At 33.0% G+C, this 27972-nt stretch overlaps 4 protein-coding genes, 1 long non-coding RNA gene and 1 pseudogene across 5 annotated transcripts; all 6 read right to left on the bottom strand.

Annotated features, from left to right (window-relative positions):
• Positions 1-2376: 2376 nt before the first annotated feature.
• On the bottom strand, positions 2377-3507 carry LOC121173210 (uncharacterized). Its single transcript, XR_005887627.1, has 2 exons — positions 2772-3507; positions 2377-2653 (listed from the first exon to the last, which is right to left on the bottom strand). It is a non-coding gene; the product is annotated as an uncharacterized lncRNA (long non-coding RNA).
• Positions 3508-6023: 2516 nt separating this feature from the next.
• LOC106795343 (uncharacterized) lies at positions 6024-8086 on the bottom strand. Its single transcript, XM_014764770.2, has 2 exons — positions 7985-8086; positions 6024-6293 (listed from the first exon to the last, which is right to left on the bottom strand). The coding sequence occupies exons 1-2, from the start codon at positions 8084-8086 to the stop codon at positions 6024-6026; spliced, it is 372 nt and encodes a 123-aa protein (XP_014620256.1).
• Positions 8087-12404: 4318 nt separating this feature from the next.
• Positions 12405-13634, bottom strand: LOC100817875 (CCR4 associated factor 1-related protein). Its single transcript, NM_001317666.2, has one exon. The coding sequence runs from the start codon at positions 13458-13460 to the stop codon at positions 12531-12533; it is 930 nt and encodes a 309-aa protein (NP_001304595.2). The 5' UTR covers positions 13461-13634; the 3' UTR covers positions 12405-12530.
• A 4890-nt stretch (positions 13635-18524) lies between these two features.
• On the bottom strand, positions 18525-19908 carry LOC100783500 (receptor-like protein kinase ANXUR1; annotated as a pseudogene).
• Positions 19909-23293: 3385 nt separating this feature from the next.
• LOC106795388 (uncharacterized) lies at positions 23294-23628 on the bottom strand. The gene has a single exon (XM_014764842.2). It carries the CDS (start codon positions 23420-23422, stop codon positions 23294-23296), a length of 129 nt encoding a protein of 42 aa, XP_014620328.1. The 5' UTR covers positions 23423-23628.
• Positions 23629-23681: 53 nt separating this feature from the next.
• On the bottom strand, positions 23682-24359 carry LOC112998571 (myosin-binding protein 3-like). Its single transcript, XM_026124688.1, has one exon. It carries the CDS (start codon positions 24357-24359, stop codon positions 23682-23684), a length of 678 nt encoding a protein of 225 aa, XP_025980473.1.
• Positions 24360-27972: the final 3613 nt, after the last annotated feature.

Genomic DNA, 27972 nt, shown 5'->3' with positions numbered 1-27972 from the left:
ATTTTATGGCCATAGGAATATTTTTAATTTGTTAAGCGACAACCCAAACTATGAACTAAGTTTAATTGACCAAATTGGTTTATGAAAAAAATAACTATAAAGTTTAATTTAATTGGCGTATAAAGTAAACTGTCTGTAATAAAGTTTAGCCCGGAGAAGTAGTATTTGCAGCGTACTAAATAAGTTATATAAAGTCGCATTTCTTTATTATACTCCTAATGTAAACAAAACAATTTAATGAAAACTCATTTTTTTGTACAAGTCAATTAATTGTAATATAAGTAATTTAATTGTTACAATCCCTGCATGTATTTTAGATCATGTCCTCCGCTCCCAGAACACTAACAACAATGCATCAGCCATATCATTCGAAAGCTAGCTCTTTTATTTTTCAGAGAGAGAGAAATCAGAGAGTATTTTCAAATTTCTTATTCTGAACTACTAAAGGGATTATATAGTTCTTGCTTGACCACGAGATTATAAGGATTATATATATAATTTCCCCTCAAAAATTACATTGCATCTTTGTGATTCAAATTGCTAGCTACTTCGCTTTGTGGCTGTTCTTGTTATCATTGTTACTGTCATTTTACTCTTTCAAATAGGACACGAACAAAGAAAACTAATATGTTGCAAGAGTAACTGAATTCTAGGCATAATATTAGAGTGGATATATTGTCATGTTCGGTAGTGTTGGATCATGTGGCTTTAATGCATGTGGACCACATGACACACGGATATCATAGAGCATAGGTCACTTTTGAAAGATTTTTGAAGTCATTCATCGTGATATAGACATAATTAAATGCATATGATTTTTGAGTAAGGATAAATATTCGTAGTGGTTTCTTTTACCTGAAGCTTTACAAAAAGTTAGTTCTTGCAGATTCTAAAAGGAGAGATGGATGAACTTGTTCCACCAACTTCCTCTTACCTTTTGATACGGGGTATATACAAAGATTAAATAAGTTACGCATGCACAGTCAAAGTCTAATTTTTTTTTTAACATAAAAATATAATCATAATTTATTATATATAATAAGTTATTAATTTTTAAAATAATTATTTTAAAATATTTTAAATAATAATATGTAATTAAAATGATAATATAAAATTAATAGATAAACATTAAACTCATATATAATAATGCGAGATAAGTTAGGTATTTGATGTCCGATTGGAGATTTGGAAGTTAGAACTCTCAATATTTGACGCAGATAAGTTATTCAAGTTAATAAATCATTAACGTGCTTTTACACTCTTAGACATGACTTCACATATATTTGATTTGTCCTTTGAAACTCAAATAAAAGAAGATAAACTCATGAAAGTGAGACTTTTGTTCTTTGAAACTTAAGCTTGAAATACAAATTTAGGTTAAAGATTCAACAAAAAAAAAAAACAAAGCACAACTGAACCAATCTAATTAAACTTGAAGTGTTGGAAACTAAAAGGATCGATGCGTAACAGCGTAAGTAAGAGTTATGTGGGATGGATTTAATGTAATTTTAGAATTTCCAAATCAAATATAGATATATAAACATTTAAAGAAAAACACACTTTTTAGTGTTATATAATTTTAAGCTATATTCGTTAAAGTTGTACATATTATTTAGTCACATTTCGTTTACAAATGTGCTATTGGAAGTGAATAATAATACTGGCAAGGTCTTCCAAATTTCTTTATATTATACTATATTTGCACTTAGATTTTCTAATCTACATATGTAAATAATAAAACTCAAATAATAATAATAATAATAATAATAATAATAATAGCTAGTGTTTTGAGAATATTTATTAGTAAATTTTAAAAAATAATAAAAAAATATCATTTCATGTGTTGTATTTAGGAAGAATCCATTTTAAAACAACTAATTCGTAGATACATCTAATTCTATTTAATATCTCTTCTTAGTGTATAGATTATCCTAAAGATTCAACTAATTAATATATTTTCACCTTTGTTTTTAGAAGAAGAAGAAAATAAATGTGAAGAAGCTAGTCCACCGCCAATATGTAATATATTATAAACAAAAATAATTTTACTTTTTATTTAATATTTTTAGTCTTAATAAGTATTCTAAGAACATTGCCAATGTCTGGTTATTGTGCATTAGATTTACCTACATGGTCATTTAATTATTGCATTATATTATAACTAAAAATTATTAACTTTTGCAATACTTAGTTTAGAAACATATTTAAGGTGTTTTTTAACGGGCTAATAGCTTAAAAAAATTACATTGACAATATATTAAAACTAAATTAAACTATTTTTCATGTAATGTTTTCAAAAAGGACAAAATCTAACTATAATTTATTAAATGCTTTTGGTGTCATTCTCTAATTAAATTAAAAGTTTATAGCCAATAATTTGCTTAATAAAATTTGGCATTAAAGATTAACATCAAAAGTACACCTAATTATTGTCCTTCCAAAGATTGAACTGAAGCAATAAAGTGAAGGAGATAGGCTGAATTTGGACACACCCAGCAAACCAGTGGCAACTTGAATTGAACAGGGAGCAGATCAGCTGGCTTGTTGCCTCATGTACAATGCCTATTGAGAAAACCACACTCTTCTTTTTTGTTTTGGTCTAATCAAAATTTCCATAGCCATCATCTATTTGGCATCCTTCTGTTTGTCACCACTGCTAAATCCAGAACAAGAGTTGAGACACTAGAAAAAAAAGTGGGCCTAAGAAAACAAAACTTGGACACTAGATATGGTTACAAATTAAAGCCGTGAAAAATTGTATGTAGTTCGACCTTTTCTTCTTAGTGAAATGAAAGAGTTCTTGGAGAAAGGCCTATCTTGTACACCAAAAAAGATATGCGGATAACACATCCTGGTTTAAGAGGATGATATATCCATAATTTTGTGGTCGATGATAAATTATGAATAGCTTTTTTAAAACTATGGTCTGAATAATTCTAAGTATGGAAAGTATAACATATAAAGAAAATTATCTACCTATGTTGTTTTGCCTCTCTCCTGTTATTTTAGTAAATTTTTTTAGTTAATTTCCTTTTGGAATATAATGCGACTTTGATGGGCCTGAGAATAATGACACTGTCATAACTATATCTGTTGCTAGCCTTTGCATAAGCCCGTTTCATATACAATGTTGTCTAAGCACTGAGCCCGGGAAGATGTGGACTTGATGTCTCATTGCTATGGTCGTTCAATTCATACAATTCAATTCACATCTAAAAATATCGAAGTTTTAAGAGTCAAAAAAGTCAAAAAAGAAAGAAAGGCTGAATGGGCAGAATGGTCGCTTTGGTCCTAAAAGTGTATGACGATTATAAATTAATGCCTGAATTTAAATAAATTAAAAGTAGCTTCTGTTTTTCACAGGTCCATGTATGTGATTATTAAAATACAATTTAATCCCCATAAAAGGACAGAATCGTGGATTTCATTTTAATTTTAAATGTTAGATTCTTGTTAATTTTATTTTATTTGACTTGTTAGTATTTTGTTTTATTTTATTTTATTTTATTTTTTATTGGTTATGTGAAAATGAGATTTTTGGTTTGTACTTGCAAGAGTTTCTGTTCATTTTGATAGATTAAACAAATATAATTGATCTGATGAGTTGAGCTCATTTTAACATCCCATATACTTTCTTTTAGAGGAGAAAATAGAATAAGAAATCTGAACACACAATATCTTGTTCTTAAGATTAAATGTAAAGACAGAAGTACTTTCTTAAACAATTGCTGCTATCTCAATTGTTTCATGAACAGCGCTTTCAAAGCATCATATTTAATTTGTTCTTTCATTTAATATTTATTAAAATAGAGAATGCTATTAAATACTATTGAATGTCATACGAAAATACTATTAAAAGTATAGTTAATTTCATTTAATAATATTGAAAAGACAATAATACTTTTAAATACTATTGAATGTTGCTTTTAAATACTATTGAATGTCTCATGCACGAAAATATTATTAAAAGTCTTTTTCGGTTGCTTGCTGGATTATTTTTCATGTGATCTTATTATGTTTATAACTTTTTATGTTTGAACATTAATTTAATTTTATAATTTTCACGTACATAAATTTATATGACAAATTTTACATCTTGAATAAGTAAGAAAAATAAATTAAAATCATGTTTTAAAATTAAAAATGATAATTATTTTAAAATGATTGTTTTAACTCAAATTAAAAAAGATAATGGAACAAATTAAAAATAATTCAAAACATAAAAGACAAAATCTATTTTAACCTAAAATAGCTTTATATCTCTTATCCTTATCAAATGTAGATTATCATATAAAGATGCACATGTAAATCAAACTTCAGTGGTTTACTTTTGGAAGTCTATTGACTTATGGCTCATTGGTGATTTTTAAATTATTTTCTAAAACATTTAGTATTATTTACAGTAAATTAAAATATATAACTTGAAAAATGAAACTTTAAAGTTCTTTACTATCTTAATTAGATGTACATTTTTAATATTTTCTCTTCTTTAAAAGTACATTTCACACCCAACAAATTGGCTGAAAATTTTATTAACCATCTCAAATTGCTCTTATTATTTTATCTATACCTATATCTATTTTAATTGTCTATCTATTTTAATTTTTCTTTTTTCATCTATATATCTTTAAATTAAAATTCAATAATTTTTTTAAAGAAATTGTAAATAAATAAAATTAATGTAATATCCCAATTTAAATTATTCATTATAAATCTAAAATATATCTTATAAAATTAAATTATAATATAATTTATATAATAATTTTTTATTTATTATAGATTTTAATTATAATATATTTATATATTAAAAATATTTATTATTAATTTCAATTATATAGAAATAAACATTTGTTCTATGATACCCAGACTAAAATACTGTCATCTCTAAAATATAAAAACCATCTCATACTAGACTATTAATTTGAATATCTTCGTGAACAAATTTAAAGACAAAACCTAGCTTTCTTTTTGTTTAAAGAAATAGCAGAAAAAACTGATTGGATGAAGTAGATGGAAGGAGGGCAACGCAACCTATATGAGATTTAAAGAACGTTATATAATAATGATAAGATTTGCGCCTTCGAACTATCAAGCATTTACAAAAGAATTTTTTTTCTTATGTCAAAGACCCAAGAAAAGAGAGAAAGAGAAGTTTGTTGCGAATTAAAATGACGTACTAATTGACATGTAGTATTAAACATTAAAGGGGTCCGTTCCGCTGTTATCATTGGAATGCCCTAATTAGGAAAGTAGAAACAATTAAAAAATCAAAATGAAATAATATTATTCTTAACAAAATTGGTTATTATTGATAATAAACGCGAAAAAAGGATCTTATCGTGAGGGTCTCTCCCGAAAGAGCGTTCACATGATTATGCCTTCCACCCTATCATAAACCTAAAAGCCTTTCTTCCCAAACACTTCCCACAGAAACTCCAATCCACTATCCAACTTTCTTCTTCCATTCCCATTTTTTTTCTTTCTCTCCCTGCCTCAATCTGATTTTGAAAAGGACTTTTACCAACAACACCATCTTATCCCAAGCAAAATCATAATAGTCAATCGTCAATTTTAGCTGCAACATCAAAGTTTTTCCATCTCTGCAATTACAATTGTAACCACATCAACCGCATTAGTGAGTAATTTGTCACGATATCAAAGATCCCGGCGAAATCCCAGTTGCAACTGTAACCGCAATTTAAAGGATCAATACATTAATGTCTTCCAACAAGAGGAGGTTCATGAGAGCCCTATACAAAGCAAATGGAGGCTGTGGGTGTAGCAAACCAAAATCCTCTGACGTCCACGAACCCACCCCAAAACCCAAAATCTCCATTTACCAAAACACAAACCCTAGCAGCCTCAATTCATCCACCACTTCCGGTGACCGCAACGACGACGATGAAGTCTTTACTTCCACCACCATCTCCGAACCCGACACAAATCAACAAAACCCCAACAACAACAACAGTATGCCAAAACCAAACCCAAAACTCGTTGACAGCATCGCCGTTGAGAAGGACTCAAACGACCCACATAAGGATTTCCGAGCCTCCATGCTCCAAATGATCCTCGAGAGAGAGATCTACACAGAAACCGATCTCCGAGAGCTTCTCGAGTGCTTCCTCAAGCTGAACGCCACGTGCCACCACCAACTCATCGTTCAAGCCTTCATGGAGATCTGCGAAGAAGTGTTCCCGAAGAAGAGCATGGTCAAGGGTGGTGGCGCTCCTGATCAACAATGTCGCAGGAACCAGATCACAAGAAAGAGTCGGTGAATGTTGTTGCAGATGCTAGAGCTAGCTCAGGCGTGAACGAACGTATGTACGTGTGAAGGCCACGTGAATGCATTGAATTCGCACGTGGGATGAAGCTGCATGGAAACGTTACGGTTTCAAACTGATCTATCAAATCTTATCATGTTCATTCTCTCTCATTTATTCGTTTATCTAACTGTTATGTACGTGGGGTTGGAAGGAGCTGGAGCACGGTTCAAAATTTATTGAGGTTTTGTGGGATTTGATTTGAGATTTCAAATTTAGATGCGAAAGAGAAAGAGGGAAATTCAAGTATAAATATCCCTAGAATGAAGGACGTAAATACTAGTGTATCTTTCTTTCGAATAACTTTAATTTTATGCATTTGTATGTGTAAAGCTCTCGTTGAATTATGTAATGGCACAATTCATTTATTAATGTGTTTACAACTTGTATAAATTTAACTCAAAATGATGTTACAATAAGAATTTAAATTGATATAAGATTATTTTTAAATATTTATAACTTCTTTTTAAGATAGTTATTGAAATTCGATCAATTACAACTAGAAATAGAACAAAGTAGAATGAAAGAGTTTACACTGCTAATTAAAGAGACAAAATATATAGAAAAATTAGAAGATAAGTAGTTTTTTTGTTTATTAGACAAGTTCTAGGGTGGTCTAGTGTTGTATATGTTTTAAGGTGGACCAATCTACTATTATAGGTCATGCCATACCTGATTATGGAAACTCCATCCAACAAAGCCCGCCAGCCACTATTTGTTGTTGTCCAAGGTAATTTTCAATGACAACGTTTCATTTTATTCTACGGCAAAGAACCCTTGTCTTCTTATATTAGATGCAAGCTTTGTCACCTTCTTGACATGATTACCTTGTTAGGGTTTTTGGGCTTCCTTTCTATATGAAGTAAAGACCCAAATAAAAAGGTTCATTTTATCTCACTTATTTAAGTGAAAATGGGTCAAATTAGGGTGAGAGAGACTCATTTGTAAAAAAAAAAAAAAACAGTTACAAAAATTGAGAGATAAAGGAGAGAAAAAGTTATTGTGATTTTCGCACACCCACCAAAGAGCGTTTTTCAAATTGCAATTATGGGTTCACTGTTGGATCAGACTGATTTTTGGACAATAGGTTCTACAAACTTGATACTTCAAATTGTCTGGTTGGAATATCAAAATGATATATGGAAAGGGAGATAAGTGTTTCACATTCTCTACTCTCCAATTTAAGATTTCATCTTATTGTCTCTCTATCTAGCTGTTTGTAGCATGTTTTATTATACATGTTGAAGACTCTCTTGTACTTTTATTGATTATAGTGGGGTTGTTTCTTTTGTCTAGACGACCCGTAATTTTTATCCTTGCATTGAGGGGATTTTCACATTAAACAAATTGTATCTCTTGTGTGCTTTGATTTTTTATTTTGTGTTCTATTTTTATTGATGTTCCTCATAGGTTCTTGCAAGTTTTAGATAATTTATTTTTGCTGCCTATTGCTCTGTTATTGAATTTGTCATTGTGTTGATCTATTTTTCCTATCATACCTTTCTAATAATAGAGGCTCAAAGAAGATAGTGATGTCATTAGAATGATTGGAAAGACGATTTGATTAGAGGGGTGGAAAATGAAAATGAAATTTGTTCTCAATTTGCGAAGTTGGAGTGGTGACAACAAAGCAAACTTTTGACGATGGACCAAAGTGGTACAATGTCATCAGAGCCGCAATGGTGAAGCATGATGACAAAGATCATGAAAGGGGGTCGATCCGAGAGGGAGAAGGTATATGGTGTAGATGATGCACATCCCATAATGATAGAATGAAATTAATATGAAGGATAAAAATTGTGGTACACCATAAACCACATGAAGTGGTGGTCCACCCTAATCTATATCTTATATGATAATGTGAAAATATCTATTAATTTTGTCAATGACTAATTTTTTATCATATTTATATATTCACATGACGGAATTTAAGACCTTGACTTTTTGTTGTTGTTAATTGTAAAAAAAGTGTGTGAAATGCACATTTAAATAGGATATTGAGAATTTTTAATTAAGAAAGTGAGGAGACTGAATGTATACTCTTCAAAATTAAACTCTTGATTTGATTCCAAAATCATGTAGATATTTCATGCCCATGCTTGAGGCCTCATACTCATGAGACGTTTAAATCTCCATGGATAGTCGCAATAGTGGTATAACTGTATAAGACATCATGGCCCCATCCTTCCTTGAAAATGTTCCTTACTTCTCTAGGGTCACATACTAAGGTGGGATATATATTATCCTTATCTGTGATTTTATTATTACCTATCATCACCACATCCATGTTTGTCACTACTACTCATCGTCGATCTTTCTTATAATCTAATCCATTTCTTCCTCTCTATATATAGTAATTTAACTTAGTAATAAGATTTGAACTTATGAAGACACGTATCACTCACAAAGATGACATGAGCATGTGAGAGTATTTTCTATCGGTGCACCCCTCTCATATCGATCAGGAGCTACAGAGGAGTTAGGTGTTCAATCACCAATCATCCTAATACTTGGGTATGGAACATATATATTTTAAACATTATTTTTTATGAACATATATGAAATATTTGCGATGTTAAACGTATATATTAAACACTTCGAATGGAATAACTATAAATTGATTCAATTGGGGCAAAATGTGGCAAGATAAGGGAGGGGAAAGGGAAGCAGGCATAATTTATTTCAATTTATCACCATATTTTTTTGTAACTTTTATTTACAAAGCATAAACGGGAGAATTTATCCTAACAAGGATTAGTGTACAAAAAATAGGCAAAATGGGTATGATCCTCCCCACCTTATGACCAGACCAGCACTTTCGAATTGGGCCAATAGCTCTGTAACAGATCTCGTTTACAGAAATTTCTCAACTTGAATGAATAACAATCATATTTTGTTGGGCCCATTTTGGGTCTTTGTTTTATTGCGTCTTGGACCAAAGAAAAGTCACCAGTGAAAAACAAAAGAAAAAAAAATACGCATAATTTTAAGATTCATAAAAAAATGAAAAATGTAAGCAGACCAAATTACACTTTTCCTATATAGTTCAAAATTTTTAGACAAAAAAACCAATCACTTACTTTGTTTTTATAAATTTAATGTAGGGATATAATAGTAATTTAATTCTTAACTTGTTATAAAATAAAAAACTTATTTCTCTTTCTCCTTTCTCTCTCCTATCTGTTGTCTCTTTCCTCTCACCGTCCGTCACCCATTAAATTTTCATATTCTTTCGACACCTTGTCATAACCTTGTTTGTATTCCTTATAAATGGCAAAAGAAAATGAGAAAAAGAAAAAGAGACAATCTTGGCTGTAGCTTTTGCAATCTGAAACTTTCAACACCTCCATATCGTGAGCATGGGGGAACGGTGCTATGGTGGAGGAAAGTGAAAAATTTTAATCCTTGAAAAATGGCTTTTATGTACAAAATTTGGAATGGTACTTTACATTATTAAAGAAACAATGAACTCTCTTTATCCAAACTTTAGAAAGAGTAAATGACCACTTATGGTCTTATGTTACAATATTAGATACTTGAATTCCATTAAAGCCAAAATCAATCATTTTGGTACATTTAAACACTATTTTTTTAAAAAAAATGTTTTTCAGTAACTTTGCTTAATTTATTTGTTTCATGCATTTTTGTTTCAACGATCAATTTGATAAATCTGATTAAGAGTTTTCTTTTTCCTTCGGTTTGAGGAATACTTAAGAACTTACAAAGGTGTTGAAAGGAAAATGGTAGAATCTGAAAATTTAATTAGCGGGGTGAGATGTGAGAGATGATTGAGGAAATAGAAAGGAGTGATGAGTAGTGGAGGAGAGAGAAATAATTTAATTTTTTATAAAAAAAAAGTTAAGGATCAAATTACTGCTATATCCTTACATAAATTTAGGAAAGCAAAAAGTAATGATTTTTTGTTCATTGTTGTTATATGCTAGTGTATTTATATTTTAAAATAAAATATGTGAGTGCATTAGAAATCATATATATATATATATATATATATATATATATATATATATATATATATATATATATATATATATATATAAAAGTTTATGTTTCCTTTGTTCTTCATTCTCTCACTCTCTTTTAGATTTATTCTTGTTTGAATACTATTTTCTCATAAAGTGGTACACTTCACTCTCCTCTTATACATATAATATATTCTCTTATGTTTTTAATTTTAATATTAATTGAATGGTCAGTAACATATAACTGAATATCATAAAATCAATTTTAAATATGTATATTTTATTTTAAAATTCAAATATGCTCCTGCCAATATGTAATTTCTTATCTTTTTAATCTATTATTTTTAATATCTTTAGTTAAAACTTAAATATGATTTTTTTTAAATACAAATAATAAAAATTAACATGATATCATAATATAAATGATTTATCACAAATCTAAAATATAATTTATGTTAAAAAATTATTTATTAAAATTTTTTATTATAATATAATTTAAAATGTTAAAATACTTATTTATTATAAATTATAATTTATAAAAAAAATTTATTATGTGCAATGCTCAAACTAAAATAATAGTTCTATAAATAATTGAATATATAAGAACTATTTTTTCCAAATCAAGTAGTCGTGGAGGATCATGTTAAAAAAATCATATTTATAATGTAAGAATTAATTTATTTCTCAAAATTGTTTTACTGCTAATCTTGCTGGGTCATATTTTTGAAGATGGACTAAAATTCAATTATGTTATCTAATGAATTTATGAATATAATTAGAATGGACTAATATGATAAATTTTTAATTTTTAATAATAATTATTTAAAAGTTATAGTTAAAAATATTTTCAATTAATTGACTGTAAAAGAAGAATGTACCAACTGCTACTTTTCTTTACTCATTTTCTATATTTTCCTATTTAATTTTACAAAAAAAAAAAGAAAAAGAGTCTGGATTACTAATTGCCAAAAACAACCTGCATGCAGGCCCATAGTTTATCCCAATTGTGCCTAACGTTCGAATAGCAGTCAGTATCCATTGAATATTAGAGCAGGTGTCAGTACACGAATTTCATGACAAAAGACAAACTTTATTTGTCAGCACGGCTCCTATACGATGCTCGCGTTCGTTCATGGCCCACGTCTTTGCTCAATAAAAACATAAAAATATAAGGAGTTACATCTTTTTTTTACACCTATTTAACAATACATATTTTATTTTTATTTTTTTTCTTTTATTACATCATATAATATATATTTATATTTTTTTTCTTCTGTTATTACTCTTTCTTAGAATATTTATATTTTCATGACCAGTTAGCTCTTAGAGTGAAGGTTACCCTTATCTTTTATATTCTATCTTGAGTTGATTTTTTTTTCTAATTCACTCCTATGATCAGCGTGTATATGATAAAATCATTTAAAATAAAATAAAAAAATTCAATAAACATAAGCATAAAAATTTTCATACGGTAAATAAATTATATTGTGACATAATACTTAACATAATTATTATAAAATTTAATAAACTAATTTTACAAATAATAGTATCAAATATTTTCCCCATTTTTATTCAAATTATAATTCTAAATAATAATAATAATTATATTGTTATGTTTATGTATTTTTGTGGATAAAAAATGTTAAATAAATTATTCATAAAAATTAAAAAAGAAGAAAAAGAAAGTGTAATTAACGATAATAACTAGCACTAAAAATGAATGAATTTTAGGATGAAAAGTTAAGAGTGTATTTGGTTTGTATTTTTATTTTTTATTTTTATTTTTAAAATATTAGAATTTTAAAAATATGTTTGATTTAACTTCTTATTTTTTACTTTTAAAAAATAAAAATTTTAAAAAAATATATTTTTAATTTTACTTAAAATTAAATTTATTGCTGAAAATAATTTGATTCATCATTCGACAAACACATTTCTATTATTATTTTTTATTTTTAATAAAAATTAAAACAGTCAAACTAAACATCTTTAACTTGTCCTAATTCTATCTCGGAATCCTAAGAGGAGAGACCGGTCCTCATTTCCAAGAGACAACAATGCATGGCGTGTGTTTCAAATTTCAATTTCTTCATCCCATCAAAAAAAAAATTGTCAACTATTGACAGTTTTTCCTAAACGTAGAGGAGAAAGAATAATACTAATAATTTATCCGACAAATAAAATAATGAATAAATTTTTTATTTATGTATATATATTGTCAGTTTTCTCAACTGGTTGAGCAAGTGAGCTCCAATCCAAACAAAACACCGGCATGTTTCTGGGGCCCATCCGTCACGAAATAAATATCCCTCATTTTCTGAAACGCGTGCCACGTCAGCAAGCTATCAGACCCGGCCTGGTGGCATTTCCCAACGGCCCGGTCCACGTTTAGGGTTCGCGCGAGCCGGTCCAGACCGCCATGGAGCGTGTCGCAGAACCGCATCATGTGCTTTATGTCGTAAACGTTGTTCCCGAAAAACGCCCTCAACATGTTCAAGAACTCCTCCAACCCGCTCGGCAGGCTCCGCCGGGTCAGGATCTTAACCAAGTACCCGAAATCGTACGCGCTGTGAAACGTCACCCAACTCACCGAGTCGTTGCAGACGAGTCCCGAGGACATCACGAGTTCGGCGAACAGGTAGGAGTCGACGCCCTCCGCCGCGTTGCGGCGGAAGTCGATTCCCTGGCGGCGGAGGAGATCGATGGAGTCAGGCGCGTGGGCGTCACGCTCCACGTCGAAGTCACGGAAGTTGAATTCCCAGATGAAGCGGTTGGCGGTTCCGAGGTGGGGGAGATTTCCGTTGGAATCAGAGAGAGTGAGACCGATCTGGATCAGGTTAAGTGCATCAACGTTGGACTTGAGAAAGCGGTAGTGGACGGAAGGTGGGAGGTAGGGTTTTGTGGGGTCTACAGTGTGGGGACGGAAAACGACGCCGGGGAATTCGGTGTCCATGGAAATGAAAGGGTAATCATCGATGACTTGACGAATCAGCTGGAATTCGGATTCGAGGTTGGATGCCCAGACCTCGCGGATCAGGATGGTCTTGGAATGATTAGGGTTTTCTTCTAGCAAGCCCATTTGGAATCGCTTCTGCAACAACACGAGGAAAAGGAGCAAGAGTGAACCGAAGGAATGTCTGGTTTGCGGTGAAATCATGAAGGGGCCAGGGGGAGTTTGGTTTGTTTTATAATGGTGGGGGAAGGTGAGGGTGTGGGCGCGCGTGAAGCGGTGGGGTGTGGATAAGTTCAGTGTAAGTGGTGAATGTGGGGTATATATGCGTATTATACATAACTGCTGTCCAACTTCAACGTGTACAGAAATCTAGGTAACAAAGTACCAACATACTATGCTGCTAATATGGTTATATGACTTTTTTTCAAAAAATAAAATAAAATAATAATGTTTCTGATACTCTGACAGAACATTTTTGGTAGTCTCATCATCATTGGCTTAAAAGTAAATTGTTTTTTTTTTTTAAATTTGTAATAGAAAGTTTTTTTATTATTATTGATTTTTTCTTTCCAAAACTCATGATAAAAAAGAGATAAAAGATAATAATTGATTAATTTAGAGATAGAGATAAAGATAAAATTATGGCAATTTAAAATGATCGAGAAATAAAAAAAATACTTAATTATTCTTATCTATAAGAATAAAAAAAGGTACTAAAAGATCACATCTCATCTCTTGTCTCCTTTTATTCTCTGTCTTAATTAGTCTCAATGCCCCAAAATCATTCTCACAATCCCGAGCCTTTCTCAATTGTTCTAATTTTGACAATCCCGAGTGGCAACCTTGACATCAACCATCGATAAGGAAAAATAATAAAGCTTTTTTATTACCTAAGAAGCCAAACTCACTTAGCACCAACCGCAAAAAAAAAAAATAGGGGACAACAAGTGATCATTCAAGAAAAACCGAAAAAACATTTATGGAAGAAAGAAAGGGAGCATAGAAGATGTTTGTTGTTTGGTGTTGGGATGATTTTATTATGTTTTATGTCTCTTAATTGTAGCAAAGTATCAATCGAAGTAATGGGAGCAGTGAGGTAAGAGTGTTGCTGTCAATGAGGCATGATGGTGTGATGGGAGTTGCATAGGGATGTTGGGAGGTTTTTTCAATGGCATTTTAACGGCAAGGGATAAAGAACATTGTTTAGATTTGAGATGGAGAATAATGAAAATGAGATAACATACACTATTAATAATCGTTAAGTGATGTGGCAACGGTTTATCCTACCCAGCCAACCACCTTCAATAACATATCTCCATTCCCCTTGTCCTATAAAACCTTGTCTCCTGTTTTTGCGAGTAACAAATTTTACGCCTTTATTTTGTCCAGTCCCATGATCATTTTACAAATCAAACCTAAAATTCTGTTCCTCGAATTTTAGGGAGTCATATATATGCACCTTAGACATACTAAAATGCAGGCCGTCAAATCCTTACAAATTATGTATTAACTATGATAATTTATTTTACACATCTAAATTTTATTTTCTATCAAAAAATTTATAAATTTATATTTATTTTCTACTCTTTTAATTGTTTTATTTTATATTCTTCCTAAACCAGTCAAAACATTAATTGTATTCCATTATACAAAAGACGGCAAACGAGTTGCTAACACTCCTTTTCCACATGCCTAAATTTAGATTCCGATGTATCAAGTGATTCAAGTCCAACCTACAAAAATATCGTGAGCCCCACTTGATTGCCACCTATAATAAAATCTTTTTTTAAAAAAAATTAAAAGAGCGGTTCATCATTAGGCTGCGAAAGAAAGCAAATTTAAAAGGACAAAAAACTGATGCAATATAGAAGGATTTTTTTCTAGCATAAAAATAAAATAGAAGATTTTTTTATTATATTTTATTTTTATATTATAATTTTGAGTATTTGTTTTTAAGATGTGATTTTACTCTTTTAATTAACTTATTTTTTTTTATATTTTCCTCCTAACTTAATTCTTCTTACATATATTACTACAAAAACAGCTTTCTACGTCAGGACTTCTACGACGGTTGCAAAGAACCGTCGTAAAAGGTGAACCGGTGGCATGTTCGTAATTAAGCGCATGAGAACGACGATGTTTGCCGCTACCCGTCGTAGATATCCAGCTGTTGTGGCAATTCGTAATTAGGTGGGTAAGTTACAAAGACGGTTTTTGGGGAATAACCGTCTTTGTATCGTTAATGGTAGCACGTGGCAACCACCTGAGTGGGCCGACGAGTATACAAAGACGGTGGTCTGGTGAGACCGTCTTTGTTTTTTAAGTACTTTCACGTGCCAGCCACGTGATTTGAGGATTTAAAATCCAAAGACGATCGTATCCAGATACCCGTCTTTGGATTGTTGGTGGTTTCACGTGTAGGCCACGTGATTGGAGGCGTTCAATTACAAAGATGGTCCTCACGAACAACCGTCTTTGTATCGTTAATGGTTTCACGTGTAGGCCACGTGATTGCAGGCGTTAAAGTACAAAGACGGTCTTTGGCCAAAACCCGTCTTTGTATGGTTACAGTATAAACACGTCATCATCTTCGTCATTTAGTTACGAAGACGGTCATGCCCAAGACCTGTCTTCGTATTGTTGGTGGTTACATGTGGATGACACGTTCTTTAATGCGTCAACATACAAAGACGGATTTATTCTAAGAGCCGTCGTTGTATGTTTTGTACAAACACGTGTCGGGCGTCATTCAAAGACGGTCTTTGCTAGGACCCGTCGTTGTATCCCAAATTGTATCACGTTTACGGCACGTGCTCGTTACTTTCTCTTACTTTGGCGCGCCGTATCACTTCTTTGCTCGATTTTTCGACTACTTACCCTTACTTTGGCGCCCTAGCTACACAGAGCTTCTTCTCCGACAAAGACCTTCGTCTCCGACAAACAGCATCTCGTGTCCGTTGCCTCTTGTTCCGTTTGCAGCCGCCGCCGACAAAGGTAAGCCTGCATTTAGGTCTTCTTTGTGTATCCCTTCATTTGCATGAGTTATATTCCTTCATTCATTTGACGATTCTGCTTCGTTGTCGTCTCAGGCCGTTGGTTGTTCTTGGTGCTCTTCATCGTCGTCTACATTGTAGTGTTTAAGGAAGATAAGGTGGTTCCATAAGGTAAGATACATTGTGTGTTTTGTGACAGAAACTATGATTTTTGTTTAGGTTCTTATGTAATCTGCAGCTATGGCTTGTAATTTTATATTTTTGCGTTTCAGTGGGGTTTAAAATCCAAAGACGAGCTTCGGGAACAGCCTGCTGCCATCCTTCATCAGTGGTGTCATCCTGTGCCACATCATTAGTGGTCTAAGTTAGTACACTGAACTTGATGAAACCCCTTATGTTTAATTTGAGCTTCAGATTTGCTGTCTCCATCCTTAGTTGTGTCTGTAATTGAATAAACTGGAGAATAAATTATATATACGGTTCTTGTTAGCAGTATATGTTGTTCTTTCTTTTGGTTCCTTACCAATCAACCCTTCAGGATATGTGGAATCAGAAAGGCTGAAACAAAGAATTTATTCATTTTGATCCCTTCTTTGTTTTCATAATTAATTTTTGTTTTTAAATAATGTTCTTAATTATGTTATCTATACCACTTTCATCTTCACCTTTTTTGTTCCAAATGTTATCTATACCACTTTTTTCTGTGTACATTCTCAATTTAATTACTTTTGGTAATAATGCCATGTCTATACAACCATTATCAAAGAGACCATGTGGTTAAATACCACATGTGGTTCTTTGGTGTGATCTAAGATGTTCTCACCTGAAACAGTATGTGGCTTAATTTGTTACAATATATCTAAAACAGTACAATTTTGTGGTCTGATTCTTAGGAAGCAATCCTATAGTTAGGTTGATGAATATAGGGGTTTATCATTACCCACCAAAACTTACCAGAATAATGCCACATTTGAAAACAGGAGTAGCGAACAGTCAAATGGATCAAGTTTGTTCTTTTTTATGTATTATGAATTTTATGATACTGTGTTAACGTTCTAGTAGGACATTTTCTGTATTTGAAGACCATAAACTGATAAATAATGTATTTTATATGAACAATCTATAGCCCTTATTTTTTTTGTTTAAATTGAATCTTTCTTGGTAACTAATATGAATTTTGTTAGTCTTATGTTATGAGCAGTAATTTGGGCTAATTGGAAATTTAATTTCAATTACTGCTTTGTTGTAATTCATACACTAGTAGCATATTGGTATAATTGCTTGTAATTAATTATATTGAAAAAGTACTGATATTTTTATACTGTGTCTGTGCTAGACTAGAAGCATATATATATATCAATTTATTACTGAAAAGGTTAATAATTAAACTCTTTAAGTCGGTTGTACTTGTATTGGTTAGCCAAATTCAAATTGAATAGTCCAATATTTACAAATAAATAAAAATATAGCTAAAAACAACCTTGCAAAAGCAATAGCCTTTTTTCCTAGCTACATGATTAATGACACCACCAATATAATTGACTCTTGATTTATAACTTGTCAGATTTTTCGATTAGGACTTTTGAGACAAATATCAAAGATCAATACCTTATGTTGTGTATGGTAAATTTCTCTTTTGAGATTGTCATCCCTGCAATCCTTACAAGTTTTTTTTTTCTTAATCAAATTCTTAGTCTACCCTGGTATTATAACACATAATTTGCAGTGAGTAATTCATATTTGAGAATTTGATATTGACTATTAAGGTGATTATTACATAACTCTCCTCATTAACCCGTGCTTAGGACAAGCTATATATGAGACCATATAGGTATACAGTTCGCTAAATATCTAAAAATAGCAAATAATTACTACCTTTATAATAAGTTGCTTTTTGACAATATTTTAGCTTTTTTTTTCTTGTTATATATGTTGTGGTCTAATATGAAGTTGAAATTGAACTCCTGGTCCCAGAAAATCCTGTATTTAATCATGATAAATGATGTATTTTCTATGAACAAGCTGTTTTGCTTTATTTTTTTTCTGGGTTGATTCTGATATGAAAGCATTGACTTGAATTTGATTTCAAAGTATATTATGTGCTTTAGTATAGTTCATGTGATATTGAAAAATAATAAATTTGGTAGCTTTGTGTTTAATTTTCTTATAATCAGCAGTATGCAACTTGGATTAAAAAATTAAATTTCAATTTATTGTTGGTTGTAATTGATATGGTTAAGGACACTAGCATAACTCCTATCTTATAACTGTGAATTCAAGTATCCAAAGCTACCTTCCTCAAATAAAGTGCCTCAAATAAAACAACCCCAAATGAGTACACATTTGATTTCTCGGTCAATTGATGCCTCCTGAAATATTCAGGATCCAAGTATCCAAAGCTACCTTTCAAGGGTGTACTAACATGACCTTGGTTCATGTTTGGGCCCGTTTTGGAAAGTCCAAAATCTGAAACCTTGGCAACCCAATTTTCATCAAGGAGAATGTTGGTTGTTTTGACATCTCTATGAATGATGGTGTACTTTGCACCCGTGTGAAGGTAGTGAAGGCCTCTTGCAGCTCCTATGCAGATCTCCAACCTTTGCTTCCAAGATAGTGTGTCCAATGGCTTGTTTCCTTTGTAAAGGTGCTCCCTCAAGGTGTCATGTGCCATGTAGTCATAAACCAGACACATCTCATTACCCTCCTCGCAAAAACCAATCAAGGACACCAAATGCTTGTGTCTCAACTTGTACAGCATCTCAATCTCAGTCTGGAACTCGTTTACTCCTTGTTCTGATTGCGGATTCGATCTTTTGATAGCCACTTTGAACCCATTATCAATAACACCCTTGTAAACCTTTCCAAACCCTCCTACCCCTATCACATTTGACTCATCAAAATTCTTGGTCGCTTGTTTCATCTCTTGTAAGGAGAAATAACGGCACAATCCTTGAGCCATGGCTGATATGTTGGCACTACCAACACTCTTCCCTGACCCAGAGGTTTTGGTGCCTGCGGTGTGTGAATTCCTGTAAATAGGTAGCCAGCTTGATGTGTTGTATGATCCTGGAGCTTTTTTTTTTCTGTTGGTGTTGAACAACAACAAGTATTGCAGCCACTAAGGCAAAACCTGCAGCACCCCCAGCAGCACTACCAATAACAAAAGTCTTATTACTACCATGTTTGTTTTGGAAAGTCTTTGCGTGCTCCTCGTGTTGAATCTACATCTCAGAAGGTCGAGGATTGGGACCAGATAAGTCTGTGTCGTTGAGCTTGAACACCTCCACCCCATTGAGCAATGAATCATAAAATTCTGGCTTTGTTTCAAGTGCAGGGTGCAAAGCAAGCCAGAGTTGATCATCACCTGCCTCATCTTTCACATATATCACATAATCTGTATAAGTTGGCACGCCTTTACCTCCTGTCCACCCAATCACATCAGCTTCAGCCTCCGCCGTTTGATTGTTGATGAAGATTTTGAAAACAATTTCATTCACTTTGGAATAGAAATAGTCACAAAAATGCAACCTTGTAAGGTACATGGAACCCGGATCAACTTGGAAGATCCACGTGAGATTGAAACCCATGTTGACGTCCTTATTGTTCCCCATGGATCTTGAAGTGGAGTACACATTAGGAGGAGCAATATTTTGTGGCATGGTTTTGTAGTCAATCTTGACCGAGAAATCAGATGAATATAAGGTCTAATATCTCTAAATATTTAACCTAATTAAGTTCTATAATTAGATCATCAATATAAGGCCTAATATCTCTAAAGATTTGGTCTTTAATCAAGATTAAAGATGTTTTGTAGTTAATGTAGCTGACTTTACCTAGTGAGATAAGGCTTTTGTTGTTGTTGTTATGATAATAAACTGTATATTTTGATTCCAATCCATTACGAAATCTAAATATGGTAGATCCATTTCCTCTCTTTCTCCTTTTTGGCTTAAATTTCCCCCGTCCCTCTCTTCTTTTCATCTGATATCAAGTTGATGCTATGGACCTCATTCCCCTATTATATGTTCATTCTTCCCTACCATGTTCTTTTCCATTAAGTCCAAACATCTGCTTGCACATTCTTATTCTTAAACCTTTTCTCCATTTGTTAAATTTCCTTGTTTGTTTGTTCATTTGGCTTAGGAAAGCTGTGATTGCAAAGAAGGAATTGTAGCTTCTTATCTCATATACAACATTTGTTGTTTTGCCTCCCATCATCGTGCTTTGTATTAGACAACACTGAGCATGGACCGATCTTGGATTACAGCACCTCGTATAAGCGAAGCATATCAACATGGGGTTGAAGAGTTTTTGTCATTTGCCCAAATACATTCAGCAACCAAAGAATCCATGCATGTCCGAATGATTGCCTTCTCTACAGAAATGAGTTTCCGGATATGCGATTCTGCCCCACTTGCGGACTTTCACGGTACAAGGGCAACGATGGGGAAGGTACTGAAGGTTCAGCCAGCGCTAGTAGTCGTCCAACAAAGGTTTGTTGGTATTTTCCAATAATACCTAGGTTGAAGCGGTTGTTTGCGAGTGTACAGGATTCTAAATACTTAAGGTGGCATGTAGATGAAAGAAGAATGGATGGTATGATCAGACACCCCGCTGATTGCACACAATGGAAGACATTTGACTCCTTGTATCCATCTTTTGCACAAGAGCCTAGAAACCTAAGGCTTGCGCTTGCCTAAGATGGAATGAATCCCTTTGGTAACTTGACCACCAATCATAGTTCGTGGTCGGTATTATTAATGATTTACAACCTTCCTCCATGGTTGTCCATGAAGCGCAAATATATGTTGCTCTCTATGATGATAGTTGGTCCAAAATAACCCGGAAATGATATTGACGTGTACTTGGCTCCTTTGATAGAAGACTTGACCAAACTGTGGGTTGATGGGGTTGAAGTGTATGATGCAAATTCTAAACAGTCATTCAACTTGCGTGCAATGCTCTTCTGTACGATTAACGATTTTCCCGCTTATGGTAATTTGAGCTGATACAGTGTCAAAGGACACCATGCATGTCCTATTTGTGAAAAAAATACTTGTTACATCCAACTAACCCATGGGAAGAAGACAGTCTATACAAGGCACGGAAGATTTTTAAGCCGAAATCACCCATATCGGCGTTTGAAGAAGGCGTTTAATGGAGATAATGAGGTTGAAATAGCGCCTGAACCATTATCTGCTCATGATGTTTACCAAAGGGTCAGAGACATAGAAACTACCTTTGGTAAGACACAAAAAAAGGACATGTCTGCGAAGAACATTTGGAAAAAAAGGTCAATATTCTTCTATCTCCCATATTGGTGCAATCTGGATGTTCGGCATTGTTTGGACGTTATGCATGTGGAGAAAAATGTGTGTGATAGTTTGATTGACACCCTCCTTAACATTAAGGGGAAGACAAAGGATGGTGTAAAATCTCGTCAGGATTTGGTTGAGTTGGGTATACGGGAGCAACTACATCCAGTTTTACGAGGTGCTAGGACATATTTGCCCCCAACATGTTACACAATGTCCACAGCTGAGAAAAAAAGTTTTCGTCATTGTCTAGCAAATGTCAAAGTTCCTCAAGGATACTCTTCAAATATGAAGAGGCTTGTGTCAATTAAGGAATTGGAATTGATTGGCCTGAAATCCCATGATTGCCACGTACTAATGCAACAACTTTTACCAGTGGCCATTCGTGGAATCTTACCTGAAAAAGTTTGTAATGCCATCACTCGCTTGTGTTTTTTCTTTAATGCTATCTGCAACAAGGTTATTGACCCATCGCAGTTGGATATTTTGGAGAATGAAGCTGCCATTATTGTCTGTCAATTGGAGATGTATTTTTCCCCCTCATTCTTTGACATAATGATCCATTTAATTGTTCATCTGGTTCGCGAGGTTAGGTTGTGTGGCCTGGTTTATTTACGATGGATGTATCCGATTGAAAGGTTCATGAAGGTGCTGAAAGGATACACAAAGAACCAATATTGTCCAGAAGCAAGCATAGTTGAAAGATATGTTGCTGAAGAAGCAATAGAGTTTTCATCAAATTATATAAGTAACGCACAACCAGTCGGTGTTCCTCAAAATCGGCATCAACCCTCGAGTCAAGGTAAGGGAACTTGAGGATTTGATGTTGTCACCATGAATTTGCAAAGGCTGTCCCAAGCGCATCTATATGTGTTAAACAACACAGCAGAGGTGATGTCGTACATACATTCTCACAAAAACCAATTGTCAGCTAAAAACCCAAGAATGAACAAGATGAGGTTGTTGCAGGAACATAATAGAACTTTTGTCAACTGGTTTAGGCAGTGTATTTTTGCCGATGCCACAGCTTCCGAAACCCTCCGACTATTAGCCCTTGGCCCAAATCTGAATGTGCCCACTTGGCAGGGTTATGATATCAACGGCTATGCTTTCTACACAAAGTCATAGGATGCAAGAAGTACCATGCAGAACAGCGGGGTTGGTGTTGAGGGTGAGGCAGCTCACTTTAGTAGTGTTTCTGATAATAATCCCATTAACGCGTCAATGCCGTACTACGGAGTCATTGAATATATATGGGAGCTGGATTAAGGTCAATTTAGAGTTCCTGTGTTTAGTTGTCGATGGGTTCATGCGAATACAGGGGTACGCAAAGACAAAATGGGCTTTACTTTAGTTGACCTAAAAAAAGGTGGTTACAATGATGAGCCATTTATAATGGCAGTGCAGGATTTAGAGGTCAATGGTTTGTTTATAGACATGATTCACAGTAGAACATTATGGCCTCTTTTGATTCATGCAAGTATCCCTGCCTGGTGAGAAAGGCTTTGGTTGTTGTAGTTGAAAGACGAGTCAGAGAGTTTTGACAATAGATAAACAAAACTTATTAATTGCAAATCAATCCTTGAAGATAAACAAAACTTTAAAGGAAAATCATTGTAAGCAACATAATGTTATCTAGCTTAGCACATGATCAACATTCAGGAGTATTTAAGCTACATTTTATAGTTTGTTAAATACCTGAATAAAACTTTGATCCCTAATTATGCCACTAGAGGAGCATGACCACACACCTTCTAATTATGTAAAGCCTTGCCCTTTGCTGCCTAAGGGCTCCTCCAAGCCCTCTGCTTGAAAGCCTTCTCTTTGAGCCTCCCATGCTAGGATTACCCATTTTCATTTTTCAAGAGTTAGTAATTTTTTTGGTTTTCTTATATTTTTTTTCTTTAAGCTTTGTTGGGCTTATAGCTTGAAGCATTGAATTGAAGTTGTGTTGTGTTGTGAGTGAGTTTGTTTAGTGAGGGGTGAGAGGGTTCTTATATAACTAGCTTTTCTTCCAATACCTTGAGCTGTTCTAGAATTTGTAACCTCTCTTCCTCAAAGTTCGCCAATGATTCCTCTAAATATAAGACCACGTCCACGAGGGTGTTCTGGTTGTTTCATTCTTGATCTTGATGACTATAAAACCTGTTTTCCTCCTTTGCTTCGTGATTCAAGTCAATGGACAATCCATCACTATCTTCAGCATTGCTACAAGAGGGAGATGAAGTTCTGCTTCTCATGCTACCATCTCTTCTTGACATCATCATCTTTTCATGAACCTTCTTTCTATATACTTCAAGCTCCTTTTCTAGCTCTAGCTTCTCTTTCTCCCTCTTCATCATGAGCTCATTCAAGAGTTGCAAAGCCTCATGATCATACTTAGATTGTTCTTCCATCATTCTTTGATACTGCAAGGCTTCCATCTGCATTGCTGCTTTCTCTTCTTGAAGCCTATTTATCATTGCCATTGTTTGATTGGCTGCTATAGCAGATGCACTTCTCTCTTCTTCAAGTTCTGCATATAGAGTACTTAAGGCTTTCCTTTCAGATTTCAATGCTGATTTTAACTTATCAATTGTTACCTCACCACCTTCTATATCACTTATCACACTTCCATCCAATGACTCTTCTGTTCCTGATTCTTTCCTCTCAAGGAGAAGTAGTTTCTTGTGTAGCTGATGTAGACTCTCTAAAGAAGTGGGTGTGTAAGGAACCTTTTCTTCCTCATTCTCATTAAGTTCCAATAAAGATGGCAAATGGTTATTTACTGTTGGCATTTTCACTTCAAGTGACATGGTTTTAAATTCTACAAAATCTTCACCTTTGTCATCACCTAGTTATAAATTGATGGCAAATGGTTATTTACTGTTCTTCCATGGTTTTAATCTTCATTTTTAAAGTGTAGAACATCGGGTATTATTTTAATATTTTCCCAACAAATTATCTCTTCTTGCGTAAATTACAGCACCTGCAGCATAAAGAGGGACCTCTCCTCCCTACTTTTCCTTTCTCAATCATCACCTAACAACACACATAAAAACTATTACACACTCCTCACCCCTCTTTCTTCACCATTTTCACTCTAACAAACAGGCATCTTTTATCTTCTATCACAAAATAAAAATAAAAATGGAGGACCCTGTGTTATTATTTGGTGATAATTGTTATCCTCATCCCCAAAAGTGTGCTTTAAATTTTATTTACCGAGAATATATTTTTTATGAAAACATTATTCATTTGATAAAATATATCATATAAATGTATTTTTGTAATGTAAGAGGAGATAAAAAAAATTATACAACAAGAAATATGATTTCATTGTTTTCATTATATATATATATATATATTTTTACTTCCGCTAAACATGTTTTAATAACATAAATATAATTTTGTTAATTTTATTTTTTTGTGTAGTTTTATATTCTCTTTTACACAACAAATATATGTATTTGACTTGTTAAACTTTTAAGAAAAAATTATAATTAATTATTGATACAAGTTACTATTTTTAAACTAATGAAATTAATGATAATATAAATCATCCCTTTTAAAATTAAAGTAAAATACAATGTACCTCTTTTTTAACAGTAATAAATATCATATAAAATTATAAATATCATTTTTAATTAAAATTGAATTCATTACTATAGAAGTTATCATATATAAAAGTAATTGAATTAATTATTATACAAATTTAGTTAAATAGTTTATATAGAAGAACCATTTAGGAGCCTTCACTTAGAACCAACAAAACCATAATATGAGACTGTTAATCCATAGTGAATTTTATTAGTCTGAATCCATTCAACAGCAAAGACATGTATGTGGCCTCTTTGAATATTTGCAGATTGAAGAATGTCAATCACACTGCTATTTTCCCCCAATGCCACTGGAAGGGGGTAACCATATCTGGGGAATTTATAGTGTGGAAGTTTCTCAATTGGTAATCCCTAACCTAAGGTTCAAAAGGTTGGGTCTTGAAATCAAATAGTCATTGAATCTATAGGAATAGTGGGATGTGTTTCTGTTGTAAGTAGCAATCTATTTGGAGTAAAATGTTGGTGGGTTAGGATGGTTTGATAGTGGGGAGTTTAAATCAAAATTTCAAGTAAAAGAAATGTGATAGATGGATCAAATTTAATTAATATTTTTTTAAAAATAAGAACTTAATTAATTTGCGAAAAACTTGAGAAAAAAATTGTATACAGTTCAAACCAGAAAGAGTAAAAAAAAAGTTTTTACTCAACTCAGAAATAGCAGGGATGGCAAAACCTAGCACCCATCCATAGGAAACATGTTTTGCTCTTTGGTAAATCATGTGTTTAGTAATATTTATACATAAGTGAAATCATGCTGGATTGATCTATAGAGCATACTCCCCTGACAATTTCCACTGCCACTTACAGGACTGCACGACTATTTTGCATTTTGAAATGTTTGCTAATACCTTATATACAACCATACCATAACTATTGCCTCATCATCCAGTCAAATTTCACAACTGTGCATCATGGGAAAACACAGGTTGCTCTATTTTCTGCAAATGATGAAATCCAAATCATAATCTAGTCATCAGTCCTACAACTATTACAATTTCCATTTTTGAAAACAATTTCACTCCTCTGAAAGAAATTAGCCACTATTTCCAGTTATGTGTTTGCCAATGAGTATGATGTGATTTATTTGCCAATTCACAGTTTCACAATGAAAGAACAATAGAATAATCAAGGATTCTAGATAATCCTTTTGCTATCAGCTTCCTCATGCAGTCTTTTTCTACACAATCATTTCATTGGTCAAAATTTGGAATTCATCCTATTCCCACTCTAAACAAGTGTGTACAGTTAAATGCTTAAACTGCTACAATACAGAACAAATTTTTATTGTTCAGTATGTTCCAAGAAGAAGCACTTTAGGTAGAATTCTTTATTCCAGTTGGACCATGTAACCACAGCAAAGTTGGAATTCTTTATTCCCTTCTTCTGAAGCCATTTGTCATGCCTTAGTAGAGCCTCACTCGATGTAACACCTCTGTCCACCTGAACCATACAGTAAGAAATCCAATAAACAATAGGTGAGTGAGTGTAAAAGTTAAGGAGCAACAGAGAGGATAGTAAAAAAAAATATAAACTTTATAAAACATTGGAGTATTTATAGCATTGAAGGTCAGTTTGGGACACAAGTTATAAGTTGAAAAAGGTAATTTGAGGATATAAAGTCTATTTATAAGATTTTCTCTCACTGCCCACTAACCCTTCTAAAAGTTTAAGTACATTTAATGGGCTTTTTCTACCTACTATAAAGATTCATCCTATTCCTACTCTAAACCATTGTGTACAGTTAAATGCTTCAACTGCTAGAATACAGAAATTTTTTTTAATTTCTTCAATGTGTTCCAAGAAGAAGCACTTTAGGTAGAATACAGAACAATTTTTTATTCTTCAGTGTGTTCCTCCCCTAATATGAAGATACCTTTGGTAATAAAGCATCTTTCTCCCACTTATTACACTTAGCTTCCAGAACTCAATTATTTGTTCAATAACTAACACTTGCACACACATTATTTATCTAACTGTTCATTCACCTAGCTATTCGAATTTAACTTCACCATCCTTGAACACCAACAAAAAACACACTTGTCATGATAACAAATCCAGTTTATTGGGGTGCTTGATTCCCCATTCTGTTGACTTTGAGCTTGCACCATGGAAACCAATTTAGGCCAACTGCAAGGAATAAAGTTCATAACAGAATTAACAGCATATGCCCAGAAGATCAGACAGTAAAAACAAATCAAAGAAAACTGAATCCAAGTCTGATTTAATAAATTAATATCTGATGATGAATTAAAATTATTGCAATTTAGAGAATGGATTACTGAAGGAGTTGTTAACCAGAACCCTCATATAACTAATACTATGAGAACAATGTGTATAAGATGCAGAAGAGAAATTTGGATTGTAAAGGGTTGTAAATTGTAAGAACCTTGCATACATGGCACAAAGTCATGGAAAAAGAGGTGAATGTGGGGAATTGGTTAAGAATAAGGAGAAAAGGGGAAAAGAATGAAGGAGGAGAGGCAGGAAACAATTGACTAAGCTAGAGACATTTTGGGAGGAGTGGGATATTTGGTGAGTCTGCAGAATTTCAGTTGTTATTTCTTTCCTTGTGTTTCCATTATTTGATTCCCTCGACAGAGGGCTACTTCTGCTTGTATTGTAGAGGAATCATGTAGTTCCTAATTTTGATTAAAACTTTGATGCTGGCATGTCCATGTTTATATTCACTTAGGCTTGTTGACTTTGACAATGAAAATGAGATTCAAATGATGATCTGCTCAGATCTGCTCTGGTGTTTGGCTGTTAGTGGCCTTTTCTTTCATGTGTGTGTTTATATTCACTTTTCTTT

The sequence above is a fragment of the Glycine max genome, chromosome 12 (genome assembly GCF_000004515.6).
Source record: "Glycine max cultivar Williams 82 chromosome 12, Glycine_max_v4.0, whole genome shotgun sequence".
NCBI classification, from domain to species: domain Eukaryota; kingdom Viridiplantae; phylum Streptophyta; class Magnoliopsida; order Fabales; family Fabaceae; genus Glycine; species Glycine max.
This window is presented reverse-complemented; position numbering and strand designations above follow the sequence as displayed.